The 23,374-nt window shown below is 36.5% G+C and overlaps 3 protein-coding genes across 3 annotated transcripts; all 3 read left to right on the top strand.

Annotated features, from left to right (window-relative positions):
* Nucleotides 1-103: 103 nt before the first annotated feature.
* On the top strand, nucleotides 104-5,653 carry LOC110171530 (DLA class II histocompatibility antigen, DR-1 beta chain-like). Its single transcript, XM_055163891.1, has 5 exons — nucleotides 104-144; nucleotides 3,622-3,857; nucleotides 4,687-4,971; nucleotides 5,046-5,156; nucleotides 5,520-5,653. Exons 1-5 carry the CDS (start codon nucleotides 104-106, stop codon nucleotides 5,543-5,545), a joined length of 699 nt encoding a protein of 232 aa, XP_055019866.1. The 3' UTR covers nucleotides 5,546-5,653.
* A 2,563-nt stretch (nucleotides 5,654-8,216) lies between these two features.
* Nucleotides 8,217-11,406, top strand: si:ch1073-228j22.2 (SPRY domain-containing SOCS box protein 4). Its single transcript, XM_055164104.1, has 3 exons — nucleotides 8,217-8,687; nucleotides 10,138-10,877; nucleotides 11,190-11,406. Exons 2-3 carry the CDS (start codon nucleotides 10,178-10,180, stop codon nucleotides 11,330-11,332), a joined length of 843 nt encoding a protein of 280 aa, XP_055020079.1. The 5' UTR covers nucleotides 8,217-8,687; nucleotides 10,138-10,177; the 3' UTR covers nucleotides 11,333-11,406.
* Nucleotides 11,407-11,978: 572 nt separating this feature from the next.
* On the top strand, nucleotides 11,979-22,608 carry msh5 (mutS homolog 5). The gene is made up of 25 exons (XM_055163890.1): nucleotides 11,979-12,062; nucleotides 12,159-12,282; nucleotides 14,277-14,357; nucleotides 14,526-14,579; nucleotides 15,213-15,334; nucleotides 15,437-15,546; nucleotides 16,034-16,069; nucleotides 16,170-16,252; nucleotides 16,328-16,373; nucleotides 16,443-16,581; nucleotides 16,688-16,750; nucleotides 17,184-17,312; nucleotides 17,415-17,487; nucleotides 17,563-17,672; nucleotides 17,750-17,830; nucleotides 17,911-17,998; nucleotides 18,073-18,140; nucleotides 18,216-18,334; nucleotides 18,412-18,538; nucleotides 18,612-18,761; nucleotides 18,990-19,064; nucleotides 19,880-20,026; nucleotides 20,889-21,026; nucleotides 22,333-22,406; nucleotides 22,482-22,608. Exons 1-25 carry the CDS (start codon nucleotides 11,979-11,981, stop codon nucleotides 22,606-22,608), a joined length of 2,448 nt encoding a protein of 815 aa, XP_055019865.1.
* The last annotated feature ends 766 nt before the right edge of the window (nucleotides 22,609-23,374 follow it).

Genomic DNA, 23,374 nt, shown 5'->3' with positions numbered 1-23,374 from the left:
CTGGGTATCCTTAAAAGAAGTAACTTACCACAAAACCCCATTATGACACTGGGACAACCATGGGAAACAGTATAGCCTGACAAGTCCAGAATGATACCGCTGCATGGATTCTGAGTCCAAAGACAACAGCAAATACTTTCAACTGTAACTTGTACTTAACTCTAAAGGATTGATTGCCCCATACAGCAGACTTTCGTTTCATTGATTTTATTATAATAATTTTAGTTAAAATTAGGAATGATTAAAATGTCACAAGAGGAGACAGAATTTGATTTTGCTTTTTAAGGGCTTGTCCAGAGGTCCAGGCATTTGGTCGGGTTAAGGTGGCTCTGTGGGTAGGTGTAATGTGGTAAACTGCTTCCGACTGACCTGGAAAAAAAGACAACAGGGTGTGAGAGAAAGTGAGGGTGAAGATTCACAGGATTTTTAAACAATAATCACCACCCCCTTCCAGCTGCCAATTACTGTACATGGTCATTGGCCCACACCAACACAAGGAAAACTCACACAAGGAAAAACCACATCCATTTAAAGTAGCAGAGGAACAATACTCTATTATCCCTGTTACAGAACAACCGTGAGTATCCATAATAGCAGCAAATTCCTTTTTTTTTTTTTTTTTTTCCATTTCATATTTGAATTTATAAACAAACTTTTACTTCCACTTCCACTGGACTCTAAACGGTTGATTAAAGATTATATAAGTCACATGTTCAAACAAGCTGTATTTAATTTAAAGGTGCACTATGTAACGTTTTGGAGGGAGGTCCATCAAATGCTTGTTTTTATGGATATGTCATTGCTCTGTATGGACTGGTCCACAGAATGATACTGAACAACTCTACCTCACATTTATTCAATTACAGGTGGTTTTTATAGCTGAAAAATACCTGGAAAAACAGACTGTGAGTGAGGCTGCCTCTTCACAGATCTGACCTGTAACTTGGTCTGGTTTCGTCTACATGAGGATAGAAAGGTTTAATGTCATACTGTGAAACACTCCAGACAAAACAATAACATTTCCATGGAGAAAAGTATTTGACGGACACTCCACCAGAAAAGTTACACAATTCACATTTAAATAAATAAAACATTTTTTTACAATAAAAGTCATATAATAGTATAAAAGTTCAAGGTGAGAGACAATAAATTTTATATGGCAGTAACTGAATTTGTGTTTCTTTTTAGGATATGGTTTGGTACCTGACTAATGAGAAAATCAACACAAGAGGACTGCATTTGTTATTATATTTTTATTTTCCTGACCAAAATCCTCTGTCCTAACTTGAGACTATTCAATCACAACCGCCAATTTGTGTCACGTGTCTCTCAAGTGCGGAAGACTCTCAAAATTTTTGTATCGTTCAGAACAAAATATCAAACTGGTTTTACCTGAGGTAAGTAATAGTTTAGTGCTCTGATTGTCGATTCTGCAAAAAATCTGTGGTGTTTTTCAGTCCTTTATATTGTTTCTAACCCCCCTTTTTATGTGTGAACCATCATATTTGTTTTTGACATGAACAGACCATGCATCTCTCTGATTGGTTAATCCTCCTGTCAGTCACATCCTCTGACATTAGGGAGACAGGTTTCTCTTCCAGATCCACTTATCTTTGTTAAGTTTTGTCCAAGAGTGTGGTTCTGGATGGTCAGACTGCCACCCACTATTAATAATTTAGAAAACATGTTATTGCTTGTCTTGTATATAGGTAGATACAGCTCTGCTTGTGTACAAGTCTCTCCATGGCCGAGCACCAAAGTACATCTGTGACATGTTAGTGTCATATGAACATCTCACACTCTGAGGACCTCAGGGACCGGCCTCCTGCTGGTGCCCAGAGTCAGAACTAAACAAGGGGAGTCAGCGTTTCAGGTTCATGCAGCTAAAACCTGGAACAGTCTTCCTGAACATGTGAGACAGACTCTTCTGTGACGCTGTTTAAATCCAGACTCAAAACATTTCTGTTTAACTGTGCATATAACTGAAAGGTTTTCATTCCGCACTCTTCTCTCCAATTTATGTCTCTCTTTTTTAATTTTAATCTTCATGATTATTTATGTTTTGATTTGTTTTTATTATGATTTTAATGTATTTCTTATTCTGTAAAGCACTTTGAATTACTTTGTGTACGAATTGTGCTATACAAATAAACTTGCCTTGCCTTGCCTTAGATATGAGCGACTAATCATTTACACATTTAATTAATTCAGTAATTAAAACATATCTCTGCTTTGATCAGGGAATGTCACTGTATGTTGCTGTTTTAGGTTAAATATAAAAGACTGATAAATGTTCTGTCCTATAGGATCCACCAAAGAATTTAAAGAATGCTGTCAAAAAGTCACATGCATTGTAGTGTACTTGTTACCGTCAGGTCCTCCCCCCACTGTCACACCTGCCCACACTCTCAGCCTGCACTTCGTTTAGTTTCTGGTTATTATAAGGGGTAGTTCTTTTTGACACAATGAATACAGGTGTAAGTCTACTGTGTTTTGCTTTATTTTTCCACACAACAGGTAAGACTATGAAATATTACTCTGAATTTGTGTTTAATGATAATCCTCTAAGTGACAACAGTGGTCTTATTTCCTGCATGGTGATTAAGAAACTGCAATTGTGTCATTTTTGTTATCTCTAACCTGTTTTTTGTGCACAGGTTAAACTTGATTTCAACACTAACAAAAAGGCTCAATACTCAATACTGATTTTGATGATAATAAAAACATTATTTTAGACAGTAGGCCGACATTCCTTAATATTAGGTGGTCTTATTCTAGTTCTAATAGTGACATCAAGACCATTCGAAAACTTGCCTGGCAAATTCAAAATGATATCTGTATTTTTTTTACAGATGTATACCAGTCTGCGTGCAATCCGATTTTCAGTGACATGTGGAACGAAGGAGCTCATTTGTCACCTATGACTTGCAAATGACGTCAAGTTTAGTTTTAGTTTAGTTAGATTGATTCTGCATAAATCTTCGCTGTTTTTCTGTACCTTGTGATACTAGCTAATCCATCTGTCAATCTTGCTCACCTGTCAATCACACCCATCTGAAAACGAGGACATTTGTCAGTGACCCACCGACAAAACCTAGACTCACATCTCCCTAAAGTGATCTGGATCCCAGGCAATTTTAGAGCTATTCAGAAAAGGCCTTTTGAGTATCAATATCTGTTCAAAGTATCTGACTATATATTTTATTTAGTTGATCCACACAGACTGCTTTTAGCATACAAATTATATTACATAATGTATTCCACTAATATCTAATGTTTTCATGTCATGTGTGTGTTCTTCTTGACTGATCATTTTGTGCATGTTATGGGTCCTTTTTTGTCATGATATCAATCTGCCAGTGGAACTATAGATGAAAATTAGGCTGCATACTTCTGGCACATTTATATAACGGAAGGACACATGTAATATTCACTGTCCCATATGAAACATAATAAACATAAACAACTATAATCTTTAACCATATATTTGTCTTTTTGACCATACTTTAAATTATACATATAAAATAAACATAAGAGGAATCACTAGAAGTCTGTAATAATAATCAGTTGTCTTTTGTCTAATCTTTCAGACGGTGCTCACTATTTGTATGGTTTTCAAAGTTGTCGGTTTGGTACAGAAGACGATGCTGTTTCTAATGGCCTACTATACTACAACAAGGAGCTCGTCGGATCATACAGCACTGCAGAGGGGAAATTCGCCGGCTACATAAAAGAATCCAAAGAACTTGCAGATACCTTAAACAAAAATCCACATATTTTACATGAGATAGAAGATGGCCTGAAAAACTGTAAAAAATTTGCAAGTTATGTATTGCAGTTTGCTCAACGGGGAACAGGTAATTTTACAGTATTATTCAAGTATACAATATGGATACAGACACAACTATTATTCTTTTCTAAGACAAAGAACAGCAGGACTGATATTTTCAAATAAAAATTTCACTATCAGAGCAGCTCACAGTCACACACGAGATGATTTTATTCCACAGAAAGGCCAGGTCCCAAGTATCAAACCCTGCCAATGCGCCACTTAACGGATATCATCATAAAATCATAAAATTTCTCATCTTATCATATTGTGATGTGCTGAGGCATTTTTTTCTTTTGCCTGTAGAGTCTTAATTAAATCAATATTTACCCCATTTGACACCTGAGTAATAAAAATACACAAACAACCTTTAAACCTTTAAAGCACAAGCACAAGAGCATCAAGTCTGAGTGCTTTCCACTAAAAACAGGAAGCAATCAATATTTGTTTTGATAAGGATGGACCATGTGTGTCCCTGATTGGTTAATCCACCTGTCAATCACAGCCATCCGTAAATGGAGTGATTCACTGGTGACCAGACTCATATTTTCATGCAGTAAAGTAAAAAAGTGTGTGTTCTGGATGCCAGATTATTCCAAAAGTATTCAGGAAAGGCCAATTTTTGTGATTTTTTTTCCTTTTCTTTATAAATAGTATAATAAAGTATCTGACTTTATTCAGACAATCCACACACTGCTTTTAGCATATAAATTATATTACGCAATGCATTTCTAATGTTTTCATGTCGTGTGTGGTCTTCCTTACTGTCCATTTTGTGCATGATGTGGGTCCTTTTTTGTCTTAACATCAATCTACCAATGGGACTATAAATGAAAATAACCTTTTGTATTTTATAGCACAAGAGCCTCAAGTCCGAGTGTTCTCCACTAAAGCAGGAAGCAGTCACCAACCTGGCATGCTGGTGTGCAGCGCCTATAGTTTCTATCCCAAAGCCCTCACTCTGACATGGCTGAGGAACGGGGAGGAGGTGACGTCTGGTGTGACGTTCACTGATGAGATGTCCAATGGAAACTGGCTTTACCAGAAGCACTCCTACCTGGAGTACACACCTACAGCAGAAGACCAGATCTCCTGCATGGTGGAGCATGCCAGCCTCTCCACTCCTCAGCTCTACCCACTGGGTAGGATAAGTCCAGGCTTCAGTCTTTTAAACTCTCTTCTGAGCTTTCATAGTGTTTCTGTATTTTTGGCACAGAGAACTTTCCAGAGTCGAGAAGAAACAAGCTGATAGTTGGGACTGCAGGGCTGCTGCTGGGACTGGCCTTTCTTATTGCTGGAGTCATTTATTACAAAAAACAAACAGAAGGTGAGAATGGGCTCCAAAGCTCTAGAGGGGGATTTATCACCCTCACACGAGCTTATTTGGTGCACTTTGTAACTTTTCTAGTGGCGACAGGAAACTGCTGAACATTTTTCCATAGACTATGGAGGCATCACCTCTTTGTCTCCATGGAGACAGATGAATTTAAGGCCAAACTATGAAACACGCAAAGCAAAACCGTAACATTTCCAAAGTGGCAATCCTTACACCAGAATTGTTACAAGTGCACAATAATATTTACCTTAAATTTACTAATTAATCAACCAGAGGTATATAAAAGATCAAATAAATAATGAGCGCCTATTGAGCCTATTTAATATGTGTTTAATCTGTGTTTGTTCTTTTTAGGTCATGTATTGGTGCCCCAACATTAAGAAAATGGACAGAAGAGGAATAGACCGGCATTTGTTTTATTTTTAGCAGACTACCACTTAATATTTATTAGGCAAGATTTGTCTTTTAAAACATTGTAATTTTCTTCTTATATTTGAAGGCTTTTAGACTTTAGATTTTATTATGTTAGTCACCAATAATAGTGATACATTTTTTGCAGGGGTGAGAAGTAAATACTCATGTTACTGTAACTGAGCGGATTTTTGGGTAATTGTACTTTGAGTAGATTTTTAAACTTGTACTTGTACTTGTAGTTGAGCATAATTCTAGCCATGTTATTGGAATTAGTTATATTTAAATTCATATGAGTATTGAGTACAGCACAAGTCCCCATCCACAACTGTCTCTGTCCTTTTCTATACCTACAAATACATTTAACAGCACAGTATCTCATGCCCTGATTGGCCAGAGCTCTGAGAATAGGCAGAGTGTGGCTTGAAACATCTAAATTCAGCAATAAACTGTTCAGCTTATATAAAATGATAATCAAAAATGCTGCTGACCTGTTGAAAAGTAATTACTACTATTTTTTTTTCATGTGTACTTTTTACTTTTACTTAAAGATGCATTGAGTAGCTTTTCTGGTGGAGGGTCCGTCAAATGGAGATGTTATTACTTTCTGAGAATGATTCACAGTATGGCATTTAACCTTTCTATCTTCATGGAAATCAAACCAGACCAAGTTACAGGTCAGATCTGTGGAGAGGTGACCCCGCTCACAGTCAGAATACCTGTTTTTTGAGCAATAAAACTACCTGTAATTGAATAAATGCAAGGTAGATCTGTTTAATGTCATATTGTGGAACATTCTAAGCAGAGGAATGACATATCCATAGAAACATGAAGGTGATGGATCCCCAACCCAAGTTACAAAGTACAAATTTGCAGTACTCCTTCCACTACTGTTTATTGCGAAGCTGCTCAAACAAACACATGAATGGCTATCAGTATCAAATCCAAGAAGGTGACTGGCCTCCCATCTCTTCAGGACCTGTACTTCTTCAGGAATCGAGGGCAAGCAGGTTGGATTATAGCTGACCCTTCTCACCCTGGACATGAAATATTTGAGCCACTTCCCTTGGGCAGGAGGCTACTTTCCATTCGGGCCAGAGCCTCCCGCCCCAAGAACAGATTTTTCCCCTCTGCCATTGCACTCATGAAGACTAACACCCGCTACTGTCACTTTAAACAACTGTAACTAACCTGCTTGCACTGTTGTTCTGCCCATATTGTAAATTTTGTCTATTTTACAACTTATTTTATTTTTATTTTATTGTAATCTATATTATTCTTTGTTTTACGTTGCATTATAACTCCAAAGCAAGTACCTAGTTTGTTATTTTTGTTAATTGATAATGCCACTTTTTCTGATTCTGACTCTAACCTCCATCTAGTACAAACCTGGGCATTGTACAGCTCCAGGGCCACATATCGCCATTTGGTTGACTCTGATTGCCCGTTTAAGCCAATCTGGAATTACAGAATAAACATTTTATGATTTTACCTCATGCATGGACTAAAGCTGCATTACTTTTATTTTAGAGGTGTTTTTTATGACATTGTTTTGTAAGGCAACCTTACTTTTTCATTGCTTAGCAGAGGTGGGACCAAGTTGTTGTTTTGCAAGTCTCAAGTCTTTGACCTCAAGTCCAAGTCAAATCCCAAGTCAAATACAGGCAAGTCCAAGTCAAGTCTCGAGTCACTGGCCCATAAGTTCAAGTCAAGTCCAAGTCATCTGCATTAAGCTTCAAGTCAATTCAAGTCTTTAAACCAAAGTACCAAATATACCTTAGATTATTGCAATTTATATGACTTTTAAACTAAATTGTATTTAAAAAGTCCTGGTATATTTTATATAGGTATTTATATAAGAGTTGTAGAAATGTTAATTTTTCCTTTTTAAATGTCTTGACAAGATCTTAGTGTGAATCATTACGGTCAGAATAGAACGAATTCTGATTTAAAAGTGCTAAATAACAGTTATTTTGTCTGCACTGAAAAGGAAGGATCATGTTCTGTGTAGTTCCCTCTGTTATACTGTATTGTACTGTATTGTATTGTATATAACTGTAAGACATTTGAGGATACCACATCACAGTACTTCAGTTACATCCATTTTTTAGGAGAAGCATCAAGTTTTCTCAAGTCACAGGTCTCAAATCCAAGTCCATTTTATCAAGTCAAGTCTCAAGTCCTAAAAATAGTGACTCAAGTCTGACTCGAGTCCAAGTCATGACTTGCAAGTTCCCTCCTCTATTGCTTAGTCAAAACATATACTCTTACCAGTCTTACCAGCTTGTCAAAACAATGCTATTTACTGCTTTTGATAAAGAAATACAATTTACGCAGAATTGAGTTAAGCATTTTGGCCCTCCACAATATTTTCTGTTTCTCATGTGTCCCCATGGAAAAAAAAAAAAATGCCTACCCTTGATCTAGCAGATGCCTCACCACCATAGACTGTATAAAAGAATATATTAAAAAAAACAAAAACAAACAAAACACCATAGACTGTATAAAATTCACATATACGGTCTATGCTCACCACTTTTTTCAAGATTGCGACGTCACCGCAGCCTAATCAGTTCTGCGCATGCGCTAAGGAAAATCATGAGCCGTTTCGGATTCTATTTTATTTTTATTTTTCTGCTGATTAAAAGTCCGAGTTTTCTCCTAGTAGTATGCTTTGCCATTTATGTTTACATCCATTTTAGGACACGGTAAAAGAAGAAGGTGGGAGCGGTTTGCCCTATGAATAATAATAGCCATCCTGAAGTCTATCGAGCGCAAGATTTTTAAATGTATGCAAAATAAATGCATCCAATCCATTATTTTTACAAACACGTCATAGAACATATCGTCCTTGTCACTGCAACTCTGCGTGGCGTCAGTCAGAAAACGGTGGACTATGCTGTACCCGGCGCGGAGGTCGTCCCGAGAGGCTTCATGATCACCAAACCAAAACAACGGAGCGGGATCAGTGCGGAATTACGCTCAGATCAGCGATAAGACGCAAGAGGCGCTCGATAAGAGATGTTAAAAAGCGCGATGAAAACGTGGGGTATCATCCAAATAAGCGCCTTCCCCCGAGCCGAAAGAGGGAAGAAGTCCGCTCAACATCTGGTAAGTGAAATACAGCGCCAGGGTGATCACCTCAAATTGCAGAAAATGTATGACATCTTGTATAGAGCTGAGATTTTATATGTTATTCCTTATTTTTCTATTTTATTTTGACTTGCACATGTACATTTATATAATTATGCCTTATTTGATACCTGTCTCTTGCTGTCTTTTTTGCTACTTACTTAGAATTTATTCTTACCATTTATATTTTTGCTCTTTGTTATATTATATTGTGATGACTGAGCTACTGTGTCCAAATAATTTCCCTTGTGAATCAATAAAGATTGTCTAAGCCTAAAATGTTGTTGAATGTAGTTGGACATGACTAGGGAAAATTTAAGCTTATAGATAATAACTGCAATATAACACCATTTTCTTTTGTTTTTATCAGTTGTAGCACAAGGAGAGACTGGAATAGCAGTAGGTGGCTATATTAGGATCCAGATTTTCAAAATAAAAAACTGGGACATCCCTGGTTTGTGGTGGTTGGTAATAATAAAACTGTGAAATGAGTGTGTAATTAAGGAAAATTGTCATGCACTAGGCACTAATGTGAGTCAGTATCGTCACATTTTCTTTGCGTTTTTGTCATTTTTAAGATGATTTTCTGTATTTTACCTAAACAAATGACAATGTATGCCTGTCTTTACTGTTGGCAAGTAACAGATTGGTCAAAAATAGGGACACCTGGGACATTTCTTATATAAAACTGGGGCAAAGCTGCTGGGACAGGGGACACAGGGCTCAAAACTGGAACTGTCTCTACACAAACAGGAATGTCTGGTCACCCTAGATCTCTATACAACCCTGAATGTCCTTATTTCTTTGCTAGAAAAGAAAAATAGAAAAATAGAATCAATTTTTCCATGTGGGACATTCTCTAAATAAGTGTGATGAGGGACAGGGGCCTAAATGGCTGTGCAAGACTTTTAAAAGGGGTATGTTATATAATTTTATACCACTATTTCAGTCACTGTTAATTAAGTGTTGGTTTAGATATGGTTTAGAACAGGTTTATTGCTGATTATACTTGGTTAAAAATAGTGTCCAATCTTGTCACTACACACACTAACATTATTCACTCTGAATAGTGATATGAGAACCGAGATCTCAGTGTGATGTCGTGTGATATGTGTAATATTACTTCCTTAAAATAGTAAGTACCCTAAATAAACTCTAGACAATTTACTCAACATGCAGGTACAACAACAATGCAACACAATAATCTAAGACAATTACTTTTCTTTATTAATGTAGGTTAAATATAGTTTGACTTCTTCACTAATAATATAGCTCTAGTAATGTTTTGTGCATATTAATATTAATGAATTTACTCATCTGACAACCATTGCCACTTCTATTATATTCTTATGTCTGCCTTGTGTAAAGTATTTTAAAAATCTAATTTGTTGGATTATGTAAATTTTAACCTGTTCCTGTTTTTTTCCAGTTCACTGACTTCCTGCATTTCTTCCTGTTGACGCTGTGATATGGGTCTGAGGTTCTCGTTTTGGCTGCACGATGGAGCAGAGGACACACAATCATGGACCGCTTCATGGTCCTCCTCAATGGCCGTTCCAACACCAGCTCGCCTCTCTGTCCTCCTCAGCTCCTCCCCTGAAGCTCTGGGACATGTTCTCTCAAAATGGAGCCCATTTCACCACTCACCCCACCTTCTCCTGTCAGCCTGCAAAGAGGAGGTCACACGGACTCATGTTGAGCAAAGCAGTGATGGGGCAAGAGCAGAGACGGGCGTGAACAGTGGACTTCATATTTGGGAGGTGCTGTGGTCCCAAGAACAGAGAGGAAGCCATGCTGTAATTGGAATTGCTACAAAGAACTGCCCATTGCAAGTGTCTGGGTACAATGTGCTAGTGGGGAGAGACTCACAGTCTTGGGGATGGGAATTAAAAACGAATCAACTTTGGCATGATGGAAAAAGTAGAGGATTTTACCCAAGAAATTGTTATAATTTCAGGCAACTAACTTCTTCAGACTCCTCATTTGATATCCCGGATAAAGTGCTCTTAGTGTTAGATGCAGACGTTGGCATTTTGGGGTTTATTGTGAATGGGAGCTTCCTTGGGACAGCGTTTGAAGGCCTACCTCATGGCGTGGACTTGTTCCCTGCTGTAAGCAGTGTGAGAGGAGGGGCCACCATACGGCTACGTTACCTCAATGGAGCTAGAAGTGAGTATCTAAAATTACAGTATTGTTTTAACACATTTTTCAAAACTCAGTTTAGTTTGATCATTTGATTCAAACATCTGTCTGAACAAGGGCACAGGGTGTCACATCTAAAATGTATCAGTTTTGAATGAAAAACTGAATTTCGCTGAGAGAAAATTCTGTTTGGATCACTAAAATTGTGTTTAGCATGTAGAGTGAGCAGTTTTTTAACCTTTTGAACCAGATTTTGAACCTTTAGGAGCAGTTATTGACTTAAATTGAGTGTGAAGTAAATACTAACTAGTGTATTAACTAACTATGTCTCTTTACTAGGAGAACCGCCAACACTGATGGCATTATGTCGTCTGTCCATCTGCCAGAACCTGAAGGAGGAACAAACTGACAAACTGCCTTTACCACCACGTCTTCAACACTACCTGAGTTCAAGTTGGCAGGAAACAGAAAAAAACAGTTAAAGTGGTTTCTTGGCTTGTTTGTAATAAAGGTATTTTGTATTTATACACTTGTAATAAAAGTTTAACTTAAACAAGGTGTATCTTTGTAATGTATTCAGCTAGTGGTGTTGTTTTGTTTTTTTCATTCATGAATGACAACAGGACTGAAAAATTAAAGGCTAAAAGCAGTCATCCAGTAATTCACTTATGTCGCTTAGTCACAACACTTTTGATTTAACGATCTTAGATCTTAGGTGCCATCTTTTTGGCACTGAAATATCCAATGTTGGACTTTAAAAATAATAAAAAAAAAAAAAAACTAAACTCCGAATTAGTTAAATAGTGGAAACAGCTCATGATAAACTTAAATTTTAATATATTGATCTCAACTTTGACATAATTGACGCTTTACTGTTGTCATAGTAACAGCAGAAGTTACGCATGCGCAGACGTTTAAGGCGCTAAAAGGTTTCTACGATAATTCTTGGCTAAACTAGCTTAAATTTAGTGAACACCAAATTAGCTGTTTTTCTTAATTTAAGTAATAAGAAAGTATTACATAAATAGCAGTACACAATTTTACACGTGGTTCTGATAGAAATAATTTAGCAAAGGTCAACATAATTTTTTTATAGTCAGTTTCCTGCTTTTTGTGGGAAATACCTAAATGTTTGCTCCAGAAAACCCGAGAGGTCCAGAAGGAGAAGGTGGAGTACTTTTTGAAGAAGGAGAAGACGAAGATGTTCCAGAGGTACAAACATTGAAATTAAACTAACTGAGATGTCAAGACAGTATGCATTAAATAAAGATCAATAAATAAGTTGCACGTTCTGTTTTACTTGTCCAGGTTTTACTCAGCGTCTTGGCTCAACATGGACAGGTGGGTCTTTGTTTTTATGACAGCAAAGACTCCAAACTACACTTCATGACTGACTCTCCTGACAATCACGAACTCCACCTGGTGGCTAGAGGTACGCTACTATTTCTTTTACTATAAGAATATACTTTTGCTGTACTGTGGGCAGTGTTGGGAAGGTTACTTTTAAAATGTATTCCCCTACAGATTACAGATTACATACTCCAAAATATAGTTTGTAACGTAATCCATTAAATTACTTAAAGTGAGTTACGTTATCTGAATACTTTGGATTACTTGAGTTGCTGTAGAGAAGCAAAGACGAGGAAATCTTCACATAAGATGTTTTGTCTGCTAAAAGAAAATAAAAAGACCAGACTTTACTTAACCAAATTAAAGATATTATTGATAGAAGAGGAGGAGACACGTCCACGCAACATGATTTAGTCCTGTTATATCCTGTTTTAGACCTGGTTTTGACATGCTTTAATTCTGGTTTAGTCCTAGTTTAGTCCTGGTTTAGACCTGGTTTAATCCTAGTTTAGTCCTGGTTTAGACCTGGTTTAGTCCTGCTTTAATTCTGGTTTATTCCTAGTTTAGTCCTGGTTTAGACCTGGTTTAGTCCTAGTTTAATCCTGGTTTAGACCTAGTTTAGTCCTGGTTTAGACTTGGTTTAGACCTGGTTTTAGTCCTTTTTAGACATGGTTTAGTCCTGGTTTAGACCTGGTTTAGACCTGGTTTTAGTCCTTTTTAGACATGGTTTAGTCCTGGTTTAGTCCTGGTTTAGATGTGGTTTAGACCTGGTTTAGACCTGGTTTTAGACCTGGTTTTAGACCTGGTTTAGTGTCCGCCAATGAGTGGAATTACAAAAAAAAAAAAAAAAAAAAAAGGGAATAGCCCAAAATGTGAAAACCGTAAAATACCGCCGTGTAATCCATTTATTTCAACAAAGTAACTGTAATCCAATTACCACTCACTGAAACAGTAACTGTAACTGAATACAGTTACTCATAATTTGTACTCTGATTATGTAACTCCGGTACATGTAATCTGTTACTCCCCATCACTGACTGTGGGCTTATTGTATTTTGGAGTGAAGAGTTGACTTTTTAGGTATTCTTTGTCCTTTTTAATAAAATTAGACTAAACTAACTTTACTGGTGGAATGCCTGGTCTGCCCCCTGCATCTCACATTATTCAGGGTTCCCACGGTCATGGAAATCAGCCTGGAAAAGTTATGGAATTTTGTAAATTCAATGAAAGTTTTGGAAAAGTCATGGAATTTTAGTTTCTCTGCCACGCAACTACAACGTTCTGTTAAGTTATCATTAGGCTATTATGATTGATTCTGAACATATGCGCCGTTTGTTTAAAAGAGATGACAATAAATGCACTGACAGTATTTTGAATGTTAAAAAATCTTTAATACCAAACCATAAGGTGAGTGGAAAGGGTTAACATTTCATATTTGGCCCTAAAATTATGCTCAATTCAACACATGTAGGGTGCAGTAAAGTCATGGAAAATATACTTTAGTTCATGAAAAAGTCATGGAAAGGTTTTGAAATTTTGCCAGTGATAAAGAGTGGGAACCATGATTATTGCTTTGCCTAAAATGTTCAATGGATCTCCATGGAAACACCTTTAATTTTTTTCCTCTGATAAAAACATTTTTGAACCAGAACTGATCTTTTCCTCACACTAATGTTGTCATGATACTAACATTTCAAACTTGATGTCAATACCATGGAGTGGACTTGATACTGATACTAATACCGATACTATCTTTATTCAGACAATAGAATGTGTTTTTTAACATTAGATAATAGTACTTTCATTTATATTTCCATGTGGTCTTATATCTGTGTAATCCGTCAGTGGTCCAGATAGTTTCCATAGTGATTCATGCTCTTACACTTGTTCTGATACAGCTCAAGATAATTCTAAAGTTATTCAGAATATTTTGACAACCCTTATCTTTCTTTGGTCACTTTATTATTACAATGTGATTCTAATATTATATGTATTGCTGTATATCTGTTTTTGTTCTGCTAAAGTCTGGTGTCAAAATAAGTAAACCTCGTGTCTGTATTGTGTTGTTGCTCCTAGTTGTCCAGGAAGTGCGTCCAAATGTATTTATTACCAGTGCCAAACAAGAGCGGTGCATGACCCGCTTTTTACAGAGACTCGGTGAGTTTTACAAAATGCACACGTATCTTATCAAACTTATCAGAAGAATAAATCACTGACACATCAAGTTTTGTTTAGATGACTCAGAGAGGCAAGTTGTGACTAGGTCAAGGAAAGTAAGATAATTTTTTCATTTTTCATCCTACTGACTTACTTTTTATGTTTCAGCTTCAAATCCAGACTACAAACCGGAAGTGGTCATATATCCTTACGTCGACTTTGGTAAACAGTCCATATGACAAGTTTTCCTGTTTCAATTATTACTTCATTTAGTGTGATAGTAGCTGTAATTATGCCAGTTGAAAAGTTGAAAATTACAGAATGTTTTAAAAGGGAATCCCTATGTCATCAATACACAAAATTCCATCCAAAATTCAGGGATAATTAATGTGCTAGCTAGGGAATCATTATTTGAGAGTTGTCAGCCCTACAGCAACAATGAATTTAAACTTTACACATCACCAAATTTGTTAATCTAGGACAAACTAAGTGAGATATTAAGTAATGTCTCAAATTTAAATATGTTTACTCACTTTTAGTAAAATGTGTATTCTAACTGTCAACTGTTTTTTTTTTTTTTTAGTTTTACCTTGTTGATAAGGAGAGTCTAAGGACAGGGGGCGTTCTGGGACAGTTATCTTGTTTTTGCTTGTTTTCCTGTGAATATTGGTTGTTTGCCTTGTCTGTAATTGTCTGTTATTGACCAGTGTCTGTTTTACTGTTTCATTTTCTAACTTTCTGTTGGTTCAATCAACAATCTTGTTAAGCCCAGAGAGACAACTGCTGTTGTGATTTTAGGCTTTACAGAAATAAATTGAATTGAAATTGAACCACAGCAGATGGCTAATGTTTCAGGTCTGGAGGTTGGTAAGCAAAGGCTCCTGTCTGCCAATCTGCCCTTCCTTCCTGCATCCGCCTCAGAGAAAGACAAAATGTCCTACCTCTCCTCCTGCATCTCCTTTGACTCTCCCCTCATGGTGAGCCATCTGTCCACATTTTAGTCATTACTCCAATAGTCATATAAATACAACTGTATAACTACCATTCTTTTGTTTATGTTGTGTGTTCATTGTTCATAGTTGAGGTCACTGGGCGCTCTGTTAAAATGCTTGGACAGGAGGCGAGTGGGAGTTGAACTGGAAGACAGCAGTGTTGGAGTTCCTATCCTCCAGTTTGGCGCCTACACACTGTAAGGCACCTTCAGAGATGCACTCATCAAGCTAAATGTCCAGGGTTTAGCAGCATATTCTTACTAAACAGCCTTTTATAAATGCTTTTGCACTCCTCTTTAGAGTAGTCTAACAGCTTAAATCTGAAACGACTGTAACTTTTCAGATGGGGACTCAGCTTCCATGTTATAGCTTGGTCTGAATTGTACTGTTCCACAGTATGGCATTTAACTGATCCATCTCCCATTTATTCCATTATCAGTGTTTATATTGCACAAAACTCTTTTAATGTTTTTCTATAATAACATGTATTATTTATTTGTGTGGAGGTCATCTCTCCTTTGATCTGACCTGTACTTGGCCTTGTGCTGCCACTTGCAACAACATTGCAGGCAAAGCAATAGCATCTCCATAGAGACAATCTCATCCACCAGAAAAGTTACACAGTGCACCTTTTGGTATTTATTTATTAATTTAAGCAAAACCTTTTCTTTTGCATCAATATAGCAAAGGGATAGTCAAGATTGATTCTGACACATACAGGTAGGATGCTGGATTAAAAATGTAAATAATAATATCATAATATAATTATAATTACAATTATATAATATATATATATTTTTTTTTACACATTGATTGTCAGCGTTTTGCAGATCTTCAAATCAGAACTTCATCCATCAGTGTATAAACTCAATTCTGGTGAAAAGGAAGGTCTCAGTTTGTATGGTAAGCAGAGATAATAATTAAGTAACAAGTCCTCAAAACAAACTTAAATCATTTTCTTCTGTAAACATTTGACAGGGATTTTGAATCGCTGCAGATGCAAGTTTGGCTCCAGATTACTTCGGTACAAAAAATAACCTGTGAAAGCCTAAATATTCTTTTCAGCTATTTTTAAAAATATGTCCTCTCTTAGTCAGTGGTTTCTGCGTCCAACTCAAGACTTGGCTGTGCTGAATCGGAGACAGGAAGTCATACGTTTTTTTACATCGCCTCAAAACTCTGACTGCCTAAGCACGCTCCAATCTTCACTTCGGAACATCAGAAACATCCCAGTAATAACAAAGTTATAATCTTCTTTATTTATTTAACATTTGTTATTCTGTTTTATAATAATATTAATTCTATTAGTGATCAAATATTGTTTCTAATGTCTTTTAGACTCTTCTGCGCAGGATGTCCCTCTCTCATACCAAAGTTACTGACTGGCAGAGTCTCTATAAGGTTGGACTTATATCTGAGCTTCAAGTGAGGAAAAAATAAGACCATTGACATAGCAATCGACAATTTAAAGCCAAATGTTTTTGCCTTTGAAGTCACGGTAGACTTGAACAATGGTGATCCTAAACAGTCCAAGTTTCTGTCCCTTAATCTAAAAACAAAATCAATAATAAATCAGTTAGCAGATGTTTTATTTGTCTTTTATACTGTCTTAATGTGTAGGTAAAGTGTTATATTTGACAGTCTACATACAAGATAGAGAGTAAGTGCCACTGCAAATATTGCCAACTATATTGTTCAAAAAGCCATTAAACCACGTTTGACTCCAAACTGCGTTAAATCAAAATGTCCTTCCATAGTTTAAGCTCAGATCAATACTGTATTAACAGGCCCCTTTGTTTCCAGAGGCTCATTAGTTGTATGTGTTTCCCATCAGACTGTATACAGCGCAGTGTGCATCAGAGACACTGTGAGACATTTGCCTCAGTGCATCAAAATTTTCCGTGACATCACTGAAGGATTTTCTGATGATTTACAACACATTGCATCCCTCATCAGCCGAGTTGTAAGTTTGTAAAAAATACATTGTTTTTCTTAACCCATAATTTAGTAATTAACCAATAGTTTATTTTCTTTTTTGTTATAAGCTTTTTTTTTTATCTTTAAGGTGGATTTTGAAGCAAGTGTAGCAGAGAATCGCTTCACTGTCAAGCCAAATGTTGATCCACAGATTGATGCGAGTAAGTGCAGAATTTTGTGTGAAAGTTGTGGATTGTTTTTGTCATCTTATCTTTTTCTATGACTTTGTCGGCCAGAGAAAAGACAGATGATGGGACTGTCAGACTTCTTAACAGATGTAGCCAGACGAGAACTGGCGCACCTGGACCCTTGCATCCCATCCTGTTGTGTCATTTATATTCCCCTGGTCCGAACTTTTGAATTCATAACGTTGTTTAAATATTATTAAATATGAAATAATTTATTATGCAAAAAATCTTACAGATTGGATTCCTGCTGTCAGTTCCTCGTTTGCCCAGTATGACTGAGAAAGAGGATTTTGAAATAGGAGGACTTGATTTCATGGTGTGGTAGAAACACATAAATATATTAAATGTTCAAAAATGTTTTACTTTTTTTTTTAAAATTGGGTATTTGTTGTGTAGTTCTTATCAAAGGATAGACTACACTATCGCAGCCAGAGGACCAAAGAATTAGATGACCTCCTGGGAGACCTGCATTGTGACATCAGAGGTTTGCATCCAAAAGTTATACATTAAAACTGTTTTTACATTTTATTTTTGGTTTTTATTTTCTCTCTTTTTCAGACATGGAGACAGCCATCATGACACATTTACAGAATGCTGTCTTACAAAGAAGTGGGTCCCTCTACAAGGTTAGTGCCACCAGTTCATAGTATCTGTATTTTTATGACACTGTGTGGATGAGAAATGTCAAGTTTATTGTGAAGGTTTTGGAGCTCTCAGCTGAGCTGGACTGTCTCATGGCAATGAGTAGTGCTTCTCAAGAGTATGGCTACGTTTCACCCAAGATAGCAAATCACAGGAGGATATCCATAACAAATGGACGGTAATGAATGAACATTAAAATAACCCATTCATGCTCACAACAAAAAGGTTTACTCTGTATGTGCTGTGTATCTGCAGACACCCGCTGTTGGAGCTATGCTCTCCAGTGTTTGTGGCCAACTCTTTTCACAGCACTGACTTTAAAGGCAGAGTCAAGATCATCACTGGCCCCAACTCCTCCGGAAAAAGCATCTATCTCAAACAGGTTTCATTCTACAGCTGTCTCTCTTTCTTTCATGAAGAGGAGTTTTGCACTTACCTTTCCCTGTTTGGGGCAGATTGGTCTGATTGTGTTCATGGCCCTCATTGGCTCAAATGTGCCGGCTAAAGAAGCAGAGATTGGTTTGGTGGATGGGATCTTCAGTCGGATGCAGAGCAGAGAGTCTGTGTCCGTGGGCCTCAGCACCTTCATGATAGACCTCAACCAGGTACCTCTCATTCACACTCTCTCCATATATGCATAGTGTATACAGTGTACAGACGTCCGCTCTGTGTGGGAGCACAGAGAGCCTTATGCATTTTGAACACTGTCCTGTAGCTCCACTCCCACACTGCACCTGTCACTGTCAGGAGCTGCTACTGCCCACAGAGCAGCTAATGCACTCTAGTACACAGATAATAAACACTATGGTTAACAGTTTGTCTCTTTTCTACAGATGGCTCAGGCTCTGAACAGCAGCACCGGCAACTCACTTGTGCTAATTGATGAGTTTGGAAAAGGCACAAACACTGTAAGGACATGTTTATCTTTAAAAAGTAACTGTATTACAATAATAGAGTGGTCATACGGGTGCATTAATATAATATTTGTGCCATATCTGTACAGAATTGGAGAAAAAAAGGATTTTCTTAGAGCCTAGATCACATTTTTGCTTTTGCATAGTGTATTTAGCAGTCTGCATTTGTCTTTTTGAGCACATTCCTCTAAATTGAGATCATGATTCAATACATATCACTAGTCAATTCTTCATTATCGAACACCTTTTTTTTTTTTAGCTCTATTGTTTAAACAAGTAAGCAGAATTTCTCTAAACTAAAGGTTGCTTGTTATAGTTTAAGAGGTTGTGGTTAGTTACTGATGTTTTGTTTTGTTTCATTCAAAGATGTTTAATCCACAGATCCTCCATATTTAGGCTGAGTCCTTCTCTCAAATGGGAAACACTTTGTTCCACCTTGTGATGCCATGTGGTAATACAGAAAGTGCTGTATTTTTAAACTCTGCACACCTTCAATAGGATCATTTGGATTATTTCACACATGGAACTGCCAATTTCTACTAAACGAAAGGTCAAAGCGGTTAACTTGAAAACTATCGCATCATGACATCACAAGGTGGATGGGAACATTTTGAGGTTTGGAGATGTAGACAGACTAATAAACCAGGATTACTCAAACTAACGTGTGAATGAAACAAAACACAATTCCAGGGATGTTTTTGAGGAGGTAACAGCATTGTAACATGACTTAAAGCTACAAAGAATCCATTATGTGTAATATTGGACCTTTAAAAAACAATCAAATCCAACACCTGTGTTCTCCGCTGCAGGTGGATGGGCTGTCCTTGCTGGCTGCTTCCATTTCCTTTTGGCTGAAGAAGGCTCCAGTGGATGTCCCTCATGTGCTTTTGGCCACTAACATTCACAGTTTGCTGCAGCTGGGTCTTCTGCCTTTCTCTGAGATGCTCTCCCTGCTGGTATAAACAGAACAGATATGCTCAGGTGTTTTTGGGTGAAACTATGACTTAGTTTACAATAATTCTACGTCGAAGTGTGCAATATATTGTGAACAATATCAAGTTATGCAATTAAAGTTTTTAGTATGCTGCTTACAGTGAAAATATTGAAAAGCTACAAAAAGTAAAAAAAAAAATGTTGACTTTATTTTAATATAGTATGTAATCTTCCATCTAATTATTTGCTTTGAATCAACACAAAATAATTAAATGGAAAAAAATTGACAGTTTTTTTAGTGAAGTTACATGATGAGAATTCAGAACTTTTGTATTTATAATTTTACTATCAATTCATTTTATGTGCAACACTTGAATCTCAACAAAGGAAATGTATGTCTTATGGATTGCAAGAATATGAACTTATTTTCATCAGGAGAGTCCAAAAATATTGAGCTATTAATTTTTGCCAATATCGCCCACCTCTTGTACTACGCAATGTGATGCAAAGTCTGTGTGACAGTTCGCACTTCCAAATGGCCAATTAGCTAATGAGACAGAGAGAGAGAGGCCACCACCAAGAGAATGTTTTACCTCATTATAAGTTTTGCGTGATAAGGACACTGTACTTTTTTTTTTTTATTGTGTGGGCGGGTGTTCATCACACTGTGGGTATTAAAACCTGTATACATACTCATGGGGACGTTCTGACGTTATGGGGACAAAAATCCTTTATTATGAGATCAAAAACATGATTTAAAGTTCAGAAATGGGTTAAAATATAGAGAAGATAAGAAGTGTCTATGGTTAAAGTTAGGATCAGTTACCAGGAAATGAATGTTAGGCAATGTAATGTTATGGAAAACAACATGTGCGTGTGTTTTAGACTCTGGAGACGGCGCTGGACGGGGATGAGTTAGTTTTTCTCTACCAACTGAAAGAGGGGATCTGCAGGTCCAGTTACGCTGCCAACATTGCCACATTAGCAGGGCTCCCAACACACCTGGTACAAAGGGGAGTGGAGGTAAATGGGTTTTGAGATTTTGCACTCAACTTTCTTTTGAGGTCATGTAATTCAGATATTATTTATTTATTATACAATATTTTATTTGATTGAAGCAAAATTGTAGTTCAAAAATTGTAGTCAAAACCCAAATTCGGTCAACTGAACAGCCTAAGACCATGGTGACACACACGAAAATGTTATTGATTATGCTTTTTCTTCTTTCAAGATATGTAATGTTAAACTTTTTCTTATTAAAATAAATGTTTAATAATAGTTTTGCTTAAACATTGTATCCAGAACAAGCATAATATAAAATAATAGCAAAAGTTTATATAAATAAGGTCTCTATAGCCTATCTGTAGCCAGTGGGCCAGGTCTAATACATACATAATATGATCTCACAGGCTAAATATAATTGTATCGATGGCCAAATTTCATCCCTGGGCCTGAATGTGTGTCAGAGTTCACATTCAGTACTTAAATAAGTTCAGTCAACAAAATACACAAGACAGAAACAGTTGAATTAATTCTGCCACTTGCAAGGGGGAGAGGAGGGAGGACTCCACCGAACTAGTCATGTTCCTGCCTGTAGCCCCTCTCTCCGACTCACCCTTGGTGTCAGATTTTTGTTCATTTATCACACCCACAATTACACAGTCACATGATATGCATAATCGTATAGGTCAAGAGGGTACGCTCTGTCTAATATTTGTACAGCGTTACCTTTATCTGATCCCGTGGTAGACAGTTGCACTCTTCTCCACCACATGTTTAACCACAATTGTCCCCTCAGACACCATAGCTCCCTCCACTTTCACTGAATCACACTTCCACATTTACAGTTCCTGTTTTATAGCATAAGCTCTTAATAATAACACTATTGAGCATAATATTTGTTTCAGCTTTGATAACATTAATAGCATATATATACATTTTATTTTCACAATGTGACATGTCTTATCTAGTATCTGATGTCTGATTTAAGTTTATGATAATCCAAAATCAATCAATTTGTTTGGAAGAAAAAGTAAACAATGAGAGGCCACTACAATCTCCTCTATCAATAGGAAATGCTTACTGATAGTAATAACAGATTAATAATAATTAATCAGTAATAATTAATGAGGTTAATACTCTGACACACCATGGTACTGTTTAATATAATTTTATCTCTAGAGTCTAGCATCTAATTACTAATCTCATAATAGTAGTGATAGTGAAGCCTAGACATAAACATGACTAAATCAGGTCTGTTGTCATTTGTCATTGGCACAAGTATCAGTACTGGAAAAAACGTTTTGACAAAGTGCATTTTTCGTTACAGGTTTCTGAACTGTACCGGACTGGCAGGTCCATCAAACGCATTGACAAGGCTTCATGTGACGAGAAGGCGAACAGGTTTTACATTACCTTAAACAACACAAATGTGACAGTAAGTCCACATCACATACATTTACACGCATGTTCTTACAGGTGTAAAAATATAGTGGAGATGTTCCTCAAACTGGATTTGGATGACAAAAGTGTAGATGTCCAGCGATTCCTGAAAGAGGAACTCCTGCCCTCTGCTGGTGAACAGCTGAATCAACAAGACATTTGAACACACTTTATTTTGTTTCATAGGTTTCTCCAGCACATAGTTTGATTGTAGAGGCGTGCAATATGTTGCCTACAAAATAATATTGTTTTTTTGAAGTTCTGAAAAATGAAAATTGTAAGTGTAAGAAAACTCTCAAAAAGCAGTAAAAAGAGATGATAAAGTAATGTAAATAAATAACAGAAACAATGTAATCTTTCAAGCAATTCAGCATTTAAACTACTGTCATCTTTGCACAGTATTTTAACATTTATAGACACCTTTACACACATTTCTAATCTGTAGTTAAAATTATCATAAGCAGGAGACTTAAAAAAATGGTCCCTTTCTATTATCTGTAGTTGATAGTAACTGCTGCTCAACATGTTTTTTTTTTGTAATCAGTTTATTACAATCTTCATCATAATCACAATAATAAATCAGTTACAAAACAAGATATTTTGAAAATTATAAAAACAATATTTTTCCCAATTATTAAAGACATTGTTTTAAATATGTTTTAAAATTTTTGACATGTTACTGATACCTGTAATATATCCTAAATTAGTTTTGTTGTCTTGGCCCATAACTAGTATTTGCCAGAAAAGCCCACAAGTAAAGTTGTAGTTTAGTTAACAAATTACATGAAAAATAAAAATGACACACTGTATCTATACAGCTATCTTTAGCTCATTTTCTCTTCTATTTCATTTTAACTAATATTTCAGACATGCTTCTGACACATTTAGGACAAAATAGAGCACCGATATATTGTCTTTCATTCAATGTA

This window comes from Boleophthalmus pectinirostris, unplaced genomic scaffold (assembly GCF_026225935.1).
Source record: "Boleophthalmus pectinirostris isolate CB_2022bp ecotype Guang Dong unplaced genomic scaffold, ASM2622593v1 HiC_scaffold_6, whole genome shotgun sequence".
Classification (NCBI taxonomy): domain Eukaryota; kingdom Metazoa; phylum Chordata; class Actinopteri; order Gobiiformes; family Gobiidae; genus Boleophthalmus; species Boleophthalmus pectinirostris.
This window is presented reverse-complemented; position numbering and strand designations above follow the sequence as displayed.